The sequence below is a fragment of the Orycteropus afer genome, unplaced genomic scaffold (genome assembly GCF_000298275.1).
Source record: "Orycteropus afer afer isolate SDZICR_OR568_19922 unplaced genomic scaffold, OryAfe1.0 scaffold00176, whole genome shotgun sequence".
Taxonomy (NCBI): Eukaryota; Metazoa; Chordata; class Mammalia; order Tubulidentata; family Orycteropodidae; genus Orycteropus; species Orycteropus afer.
In genome coordinates, this window is record NW_006921763.1 from 5680554 (window position 1) to 5690978 (window position 10425).

At 37.9% G+C, this 10425-nt stretch overlaps 1 protein-coding gene across 1 annotated transcript in view; it reads right to left on the minus strand.

Annotated features, from left to right (window-relative positions):
* The window catches only part of ATP8A1 (ATPase phospholipid transporting 8A1), a 309537-nt gene extending 303951 nt beyond the window's left edge, over positions 1–5586 (minus strand). Inside the window, 4 exon segments of the mRNA XM_042781818.1 lie at positions 2684–2782; positions 3862–3961; positions 5231–5345; positions 5469–5586. Of these exon segments, the coding sequence (XP_042637752.1) occupies positions 2684–2782; positions 3862–3961; positions 5231–5345; positions 5469–5586 (432 nt within the window).
* Between the last annotated feature and the right edge of the window lie 4839 nt (positions 5587–10425).

The following is a 10425-nucleotide window of genomic DNA, read 5'->3' on the forward strand; positions in this document are numbered from 1 at the left end:
TTTAGAATTTGTTCTGTAAACTTTCACCCAGATTTCACACATACACACACACACACACACACACACAGTCCACTCTAAAATGTTAAAAAGCAAAGATGCCACTTTGAGGATTAAGGTTGTGCCTGACCAAGCCATGGTATTTTCAGTTGTCTCTTATGCATACAAAAGCTGGACCATAAATAATGAAGATCAAAGCAGAATTAAAGCTTTTGAATTATGGTGTTGGTGAAGAGTATTAAATACACTAGTGTCTAAGGCTAACCAGAAAGCTGGTAGTTCAAACTCACCAGCCACTCCTCAGAAGGAAGACTAGGCAATCTACTTCCGTACGGATACAGCCTGAGAAACCCAAGGAGGGGTTGCTATGAGTCAGATTTGAGTCAAGGGCAGTGAGTTTGATTTTTGGTTTTATGAACTGCCAGAAGAACAAACTTATATGTCTTAGAAGAAGTATAGTCAGAAAGCCTTTAGATGTGAGGATGGTAAGACTTCTTTTCTTGTGTACTTAGAACACGGTATCAGGAGGGAGCAAGCCCTGGAGAAGGACATTATGCTCAGCAAAGTAGAGGGTCAGCAAAAAAGAGGAAGACCCTGAATGAGACAGTATGACACAGTGGCTGCAATAATGGGCTCACACTAGCAAGGATTTTGAGGATAGCACAGGACTTGTCAGTGTTCCATTCTGTTGTATACATAGGGTTGCTATGAGTCGGAATTGACTCAACAGCACCTAACAACAACATATGCATACACATACATATAAATATTATATGCACACATACATATATACACAGATACCACATTTTATGTAAATAATATGCATGTTATGTGGTTTTTACACACTGTGCAATCCCCTTGCACTCCTGTGTGCATTATATGTGAAAAAACGGTGTGTGTATATATACTACTTGCTGTGGAGTCAATTCACATACACACAGACACACACACACATTTACAATGGAATGCTATTCACCCTAAAAAGGACTAAAAATCTGATACATGCTACAGCATGGATGAATGGTGAAAATATTATAATAAGTAAAAAAAGCCAGACACAAAAGTAGAAATATTATACAATTCTACTATATGAAATATCTAGAACAGGGAAATTCTTAGAGACAGAAAGTAGACTACAGATTATCAGAAGCTGGGAAGAGGGGAGAATAGGAACTGTTGCTTCATGGGTATACAGTTTCTTGTTTGGGGTGATGAAAATGTCATGGAAATAGTGATGATAGTTGTACACTATTGCAGATGTAATTAATATTCTTTAATTATACCCTTAAAAATGGCTATGTTGTGTTATACATATTTTACCACAATAAAACAAACAAAACAAAAAACACCAACTAGCAGAATGCCTGGTAAGTAACAGGTACTCAAGGAAAATTAGGTTCAACAACACAACAAAAAAAGGAGTCCATAAGGCAAAGAGACAAAGTTGCATTAAACATCAATCCCTATAGTTTGCCAAAGCTAATCACAATTTAAAGGATGGTATGTCTTGTGGAGCAATATAAGTGAGAAGAGAGAATTTAAAATTTTTAAGCTCATGGTCCCATTGAGTATCCCTTCCAATCAAGAGGAACAGGATATCTCACATATACATCTTCTCTGCTTCCTTAGACATTTAGATGGTTTTGAGACTGATGATCTAAATGTTCAGTTGACCCATTTGTAACGGGTCAAGTATTGCTATGGTTCATGTCTTATTGATTAGATCACAATTTGATTCTCTACAGAAATAACACTAATTTCTGGGAATCTTTAAATTGGAGCTTTCTTAACAATGCCTCAGCCTTTCATCACTTTCCGATCTGACATGCTTAAGGCTTGACAGATCATTCCAGACAGGCAAAGAAATATTTAAAGACCACAGAAGAAAATACTGCCATTCTCAGCTAAGGTAGTTAGAATAAGGGTAAAATTAAAAAAAAAAAAAAAAATCTCTTGACTTCCTCTTTCTTCTACTACCACAGAATAACAAAAATAGCAAATTTGCTTCTACTTTCTTTTAAAAAGTAAAGAGGAAAGGAAACTTAAAACTACTAAAATAAGATGAAAAAGCATCAAAAGAATTTAATAAGGTAAGAATGATGGTGTTTGTTTAACAAGAAAAGTTTCAAAAAAAATTTACATTTAGATAATTTGAAGTTTACGTTGTTCAAAGTAATTGCAAATAATGTTCAAATACAGCTTTCTCTTCAAGCCAATTATTATACTCTAATTAAATTACTTCATTACTAAACCAGAAAAATATGAAAACATTATAACAAGCCTTCTGCAATATTAATCCTATAGAAATAGATAGGATTTAACTCCAGTGATGGGGGAATATTCTACATATGTTCATATTGGTATGTTGAATGGGAGCTCTGGTAGCATAGTGCCTAAGGCACTTGACTGCTAACCAGAAGGCTGGCGGGTCAAACCCACCAGCCACTCCTCAGAAGGAAGGTTGGGCAATCTACTTCCATAGTGATATCGCCTCGGCAACCCAAGGAGGGGTCGCTATGAGTTGGGTCTGACTCGACGGCACATAACAACAACAACAAATGTTGAATGGGCATTTTAAACAGACTGTGCCAAGAATTAAACAACTTATTAAGAAACTAATAATTTAAAATATGTATAAAAAGATAACGAAAAGTCACATTTGTTTACCAAAAACTAAAATACTTACAATATCTTCTATTATCTCTTTGACAGCTGCCACAGCTAAAATAAATAAGAGAGGAACCAGTGTTGTATAACGACCTGTTGGGGATACATCAGGTATTTGCTATTTAAAGGAAGACAAAAGAAAAAAGGAGAGATCCAGTGAGAATTACAAAGTTTATCAATAGCTTTAAATAACAGAGTCCTCATTTCTCCTGAAATGTGCCTCACTGACTTTACTATCTTGACCAAATGACATCGAGTGAGGCAACTGGCGCATAGCTAATAAATAGCTAGAAGTGAAAGTTAATTAACCAAAAGTAAGCAGTGTGTGTAGGACTTACATCTTTAATGGTGATTAGTTAAATAAATTATAGTATGTGCATATACTAAAATACCATAGTCATTAAAAATGGTATTTTAGAAAAACAATGAGTAACATGGGAAAACATCCAAACATTACTACATGAATAAAGTAGACTACAAAACAATACATACTACATGCTCCTTATTTTTGTAATCTAAATCAATAAACTGGGCTTAACTGAATAATTTTCATAAAAAAAAAAGACCAGAAAGTATATACCCAAATTTTAATAGTAGTTGTGTCTGGGTGGTGGAATAAAAAGAGTTTTTTTTTTTATTTTTGCCTTTATGCTTTGTTTTACATTTTAATTCTTTTACAATGAACATAAAGTCACCAGCCTTTCTTCTACAATGCTGGTGGGTGTTCAAATTGCCAACCCTTTAGTTAGTAGTTGAGACCAAACCATTTGTGCTACCCAGGGACCTACCTTTTCAATAAAATGCAGCATTTTTCCTGATTACAACTAATTCAAATACAAAAAAAAAAAAAACCCACAAGATTTAAACTAATAATTCTAATATTCCAAGATTTAGAACTGACACCACTTCTAAAATACAAGTATTTTAAGAAAGCATTTCATCCCCATTCACCACTGAAAACCGAACAGTCCTTGCTATGTTCAATTCACAGAATACATAAAATAAGCCAACAAAATGAAACACATAGAGGCAGTGGAATTCTGACACTGCCTGGAGCAGGAGTTGGCTGTGTCCATCAAAACCAGGTTCTCTCTCCGCATTAGACAATCTTCAGAGGACCAGTCAAGGTCTTCACTGAAATATGTATTATAGCTGAACATTTCTCTTTGAACTAAAGTTTTTACAACACGACTTTACCTGAAGCAGTGCAATAAAGAGGAAAAATGAATTAGCAGCTCTTCTGAACTGAGAATAGAGAAACCGTGGCAGGAATGTGATGACATTGTATTTTGCAGTGCTGGAAAAGAAAAATGAAAAGCAGTGTAAAACTTAACAACATCACCATCAGTACACCCACATTTACAAAGTTCTCATTATATGAAAAATCAGATGATGGACATTTTTGTCCACTGTTTCAAATTGGGAGAAATAGTCCAAAGGGTCATTAACCTACATGAAAAATAGTAAAAGAATGGGCTAAGTAATAAAGACTGAATACACCACAGGTTTTATTTTCTGTATAAAATCTTTTGTCCTCTTTGGAAAAATCTGCTCAACATTACAAAGAACAAGAAATTTGGTTAAGATAGTATATAAAATGTTAACAGATAATTAACTTTTGCCAAAAACCCCAGCAGTTTGAGCAGGGCCAGAAAACTAAAAATAGAGGTATCTTCTCTGGAAAACTAAAGAAATGGGGCATTTTCTGGGCTTCAGCCTGCATTTTCTTCATGGACTCTTAAGAACTTGACTAGAACTCTACACCAAACCCACGAGGTATGTCCATAACCAGTGAGATATCATCACTTAGGTCCTGGAAACATCCAGGTCTTCCTTTTGTTTCTCAAATAGAAAGGAGATTAAAGGAGACACATGGGGCACTCCTCAAACTGAGAAACAGTACTACAGAATGTGAAGTTACAAATATTAAGTCAGCATTTCTCAAATCTGAGGATTCTGCCAGTTGAGATAAACTGTGCTAGCACTGGGGTGTTCATTTGGTCCGACAGGTCACATGGCAGTCCTTGGTAACTAGTGCTTACACAGATCTGTTTAATACTATTGTTGGAGTGAAAAACATACAGTGAAGTAATTCTTATAGACCTCCAACCTTCAACACCATAGGAAATTTCACAACTATCAAAAACCACTATTTACGGATTATTTAACCACAAGGAGTTCTCCTTGGAATTGTAAAGATCTCTCCTAAAATGTTAAATCCTGTTAAACTGAAAATAGTAATACATCATTCTAGTAACAGGATTAAGACAAAGTCATTTACACCATGAGTAGCTTTCATGGTTCAGACACTACATACAGAATTGCTAGAGTGTGGTTATTTATTCTTTCAAGTCTTTCCTGTTTCCAGATAATTATTACCATCTCTTTTACTGAATAGAAGGTAGGGAAAGAAACAGACTATTCACACTGGCACCAGTGAGCTCTCAGTAGTAACTAGTTTAACTGAAAGCTCTGTGCAAGCATGTTCACTTCATCTGCACAGGGGAGATGTCCTACTGGATTCTGTTGTGGTGCCTGGTCCCATAGCATCTTTGGTAGTTCCTACCTGACATGGTTATTGCAGAATTTGGTCAGCTGGGGCTGGTTGATGAATATTGTCCTCACTTCCTCCTGGTCAGCTAGTGAAGTCTTCTCTGAAACATCATCAGTCTTCTCATAACCTTCAAAAGGGATTAGTCTCACTTGGTAAGAAACATCTCCTTTTATTATCCACACTGAAAATACATTTCATTATGTTTCGCAGCTTCCCTGGCAGAGGTGGAGGTGAGAGCACTGGGTGGGACTAGCAGGCTGGCACACTGGCACGGCAGTGCCCTCCTCTGCAGTCATCATATTTGCAGCATGTTTAAGCCACAGGAGGTAGCAAAGGCGCTTGCATGCTTTGATGAAGAAAGTGGCCATGCTGAAAAAGCCCAGACGGCATGGAGCTAAGGGCAACAGCTAGCCAACAGCCAGCTAAATACTGAGACACTCAGTATAACTGCCCATGAGGAACTGAATCCTACCACCATCTACATGAGCTTAGAAAAGGATCCTTCCTCCCCTGGCATCAAATGAGACCTCAGCTTCAACCAACACCTTCACTGCAGCCTGTAAGAGACCCTGAAGTAGAGAATCCACATAAGCTATGAACTAATCCCAACCACAGACACTGCAATAATAAATGTAAAGTTGTTTTTTAAAATAAGCTTCATAATCACATATTCTAGGATCCGAAATCTGTTGAAAGTTACATGCTTCCCTTTATTAGTGCAGTAGTTTCTTTTAATTGAAGAGGAATGGCGTGGCATTCATCATCACAAAGACTGTTTCAAGATCTGTCCTGAAGTACAATGCTGTCAGTGATAGGATAATATCCATATGCCTCCAAGAAGACCAGTTAATACTACTATTATTCAAATCTATATACTAACGACCAAAGCCAAAAATGATGAAACTGAAGATTTCTACCAACTTCTGCTGTCTGAAATTTACCGAACATGCAATCAAGATGTATTGATTATTCCTGGTGACTGGAATGAGAAAGTTGGAAAGAATCACCAGTAGTTGGAAAATATGGCCATGATGATAGAACTAACGCTGGAGATCACATGATAGAATTGTTTTTGCAAGACCAGTGACTTATTCATTGGAAATACTTTTTTTCAACAACATAAATTATGGCTCTACAGATGGACTTAACCAGATGGAATACATAGGAATCAGACTGACTACATCTGTGGCAAGAGGCAATGGAGAAACTCAATTATCTTCACTCATAACAAGGCCAGGAGCTGACTGTGGAACAGATCATCAACTGCTCATATGAAAGTTCAAGTTGAAGTTGAAAACAATTAAAAGGAGTCCATGAGTACCAAAATATGACCTTGATAATATCCCTTCTGGATTTAGAGATCATCTAAAGAAGATCTGATGCACTGAGCACCAATGATCGAAAACCAGAGGAATTGTGGGATGATATCAAGAACATCACCCATGAAGAAAGTAAGCGGTCACTAAAAAGACAAGAAAGGAAGAAAACACCAAAATGGATGTCAGAAGAGACACTGAAACTTGCCCTTGAAGGGAGAGTAGCTAAAGCAAATGGAAGAAATGACAAGATAGAAGAACTGAAGATTTCACAGAGCAGCTCGAGAAGACAAAGCCAATTGTCATAGTGCAATGTGCAAAAACCTGGCATTAGAAAACCAAACAGGAAGAACATACTTGGCATTTCTCAAGCTGAAAGAACTGAGGAAAAAATTCAAAATATTGAATGATACAGAAAATATCAAAAGAAGATGGAAGGAATACTCAGAATCACTGTATCAAAAAGAATTGGTCAATGTTCATCCATTTTGTTGTTGTTGTTATGTGCCGTCGAGTCAGCCCCGACTCATAGCGACCCCTCCTTGGGTTTCCGAGGCAGTATCACTACGGAAGTATGATTGCCCAACCTTCCTTCCGAGGAGTGGCTGGTGGGTTTGAACCGCCAGCATTCTGGTTAGCAGTCAAGTGCTTTAGCCACTATGCTACCAGAGCTCCATTTTAGGAGGGGGCATATGATCAAAAACTGCTGGTATTGAGAGAAGAAGTCAAAGCTGCACTGAAAGAACTGATGAAGAACAAGGCTCCAGGAATTGATGGCATACCGACTGAGACATTTCAACAAATGGATGCCACATCAGAGGCACTCACTTGGTTATGCCAAGAGATTTGGAAGACAGCTACCTGGCCAACTGACTAGAAGAGATCCACATCTGTACCCATTTCAAAGAAAGGTGATCCCACAGAATGTGGAATTATCAAACAGTATCATTAATATCACATGCGAGTAAAATCTTACTGAAGATAATTCAAAAATGGTTGCAGCAGTATATTGACAGAGAGCTTCCAGAAATGTAAGCTGGATTCCTAAGAGGACATGAAATGAGGGATATCATAGCTGATGTTAAATGAATCTTGGTTCAAAGCAAAGAATAACAAAAAGATGCTTATTTATGTTTTATTGACTATGCAAAAGCATATGATTGTATGGATCATAAAATATTATGGATAACATTGAGAAGAATGGGAATTCCAAAAACACTTGATTGTATTCATGAGGAACTTGTACACAGATCAAGAGGCTGTCATTCGAACAGAACAGGGGACACTGCACGGTTTAAAATCAAGAAGGGAATGTGTCAGGGTTGTATCCTTTCACGATACATATTCAATCAGTATGCTGAGCAAATAATCCCAGAAGCTAGACTATATGAAGAAGAACATGGCATCAGGGCTGGAGGAAGAATCATTAACAACCTGCAATATGCAGATGACACAACTTTGCTTGCTGAAAGTGAGGATGACTTGAAGCACTTACTGATGAAGATTAAAGACTACAGTCTGCAGTATGCATTACACCTTAATATTAAGAAAACAAAATCCTCACAACTGGTCCAATAAACAGTTTCACGATGGATGGAGAAAAGATTAAAATTGTCAAGGACTTCATATTACTTGGTTCTACAATCAACACCAATGGAAGCAAGTCAAGACATCAGATGATGTAATGCATTGGGCAAATTTGCTGCAAAAGACCTCTTCCAAGTGATGAAGAGCAAAGATATCTTCTTGGAGACTAAGACTTGGCCTAACCCAAGCCATGACATTTTCAATTGCCTCTTATGCACGTGAGAGCTGGACAATGAACAAGAAGACCAAAGAAGAGTTGATGCTTTTGAGTTGTGGTGTTGGAAAAGAATGCTAAGAATACCATGGTCTGCTAAAAGGACTAACAAATCTGTCCTGGAAGAAGTGCAGCTGGAATGCTCCTTGGAAGCGAGAATGGCTAGACTTCACGTCACCTACTTTGGTCGTGTTATAAGAAGGAACCATCCCCTGAAGAAGGATATCATACTTGGTAAAGTGGACGGTCAACAAAAAGGGGGCAGGCCCTCAACGAGATGGACTGACACAGTGGCTCCAAAGATAGGCTCAGGTATAGCAGGGATCATGAGGCTGGCACAGGACCAGCGTTTCACTCTGCTGTGCATAGGGTCACTATGAGTCGGAGATGACTCGTTGGCACCTAACAACAACAACAACAGTTTCTTTTATAATAAAAAAGGAAAATTTTCACATCTAACATTTCTGCTAGATTTAAAAGAGAGCATTTAGTCAACTGTCCGGCAAAATGTAATCCACTTTCAAAAACGGTAATGATATGTTCAACTTATATCCTCCCGTTACATAAATTAGTGTCCAAAATTAACAAAGCATTTTAAACTAGTTTATGTTATAGTTATAGACGAGACTAAATGACATAGAGGTAACTTAAAATATGTGCAAGAACTTTAACATCCATATTTAATGCTTTTCTTGTTTTGTGGGGTTTTTTTCCCCATTTTAGATGAAGATGGAAAAACATTAAATATGAAGATTTAAGTAGATAACTGCCACAATTATCTCATTCACTGTGATCATCTAATCTTTCCTCTAATTAGAACTTATATTCACCTACAAACTTTAAATATCTAACATCATTGTAAGTCATCTCATCATCATCTTAGCAACACTTTGCTGCAATGTTGATAACATTTCTTGAAAATACAAACAAGTTTTGGGAGAACAGAAAATAAACAGGAAATCTTTTTAAATGTTTATTTTACCTTCTAGTGAGAATTAAATGAAATTGGACTTACTCAGTCCCTTACTACCAATAGCCTTGTGTCTCAAATACCCATTTTTCTTCTCCTTTCTATCTAACCAAACACATAACCAAACCTTTGAGTCAATTCTGACTCAAAGCTTCCTTATAGGGCATAGTAGAACTGCCCCAAAAGGGTTTCCAAGGCTGTAAATTTTTATGGAAGCAGCCTGCCACATTTTTCTCCCGAGGAGCAGCTTGTGGGTACAAACAGCCAACCTCTCTGTTAGCAGCAAAGTACTTAACCACTGCGCCATCAGGGCTCCCTCTTTTCTGCCTAGCCTATGTCAACTTCTCATAAGACCAGGACAACAGGGAGTCTCTTTCTGAAGTCTTCCAGGATGCCAAAGTCAGTGAACCTTCTCTGTACCTACCCCTGTCCCCAGTAAAGCACTTACCTGGAGGTCTGGCTACTGTTTGTTGATGAGGCTGCCTCCCCCTCCCAGAAAAGGAACTCCCTGAGGCAATAGGTGGCATATTACTCATCTTCCTCACAGAAGCAGCAACAACAGCAGGCAAACTCAGCATTAGCTGGATAAATAATACCAAGTGGCAAGGGAGTGGTTATTTGTTTTTTTGTTTTCTTTTTTATTGAGGTCAGGCAAAAAGCTCTCCACCCACTGATAAGGACACTCAGAACAGCCAAGTGCTGGTAACAAACTCGAGATGAAAAGTATATCTATCATGTTTTCTTAGGATATGAAACCAGAAAATTCTTTAGGCTTTCTACAAAGATGAAGGCCAGAAGCAAAGGCACTGGGGGGGGGGAGGTGAAGAATATCACAATGTTTTCAGAGGAGTATAAACAGGGAAGCTTTGCTGTTGGGCAAGACATGACGATAAAAACGTACCTAGGGGCCAGGTCATGGAGGACCTCTCACACTGTGAAAGTCTAGATCTCATCCTGCAGTAAGACCATCCTGCAGGTATTAGAGAAGACCTTCCAAGGGAGGTGCAGGGTGAGAGTCATATTTTATACTTATCACTGTGGAAGTCAAGTGGCTCCAGGTTGTTGTTGTTGTTGTTGTTAAGTGCCGTCGAGTCGTTTCCGACTCATAGCGACCCCATGC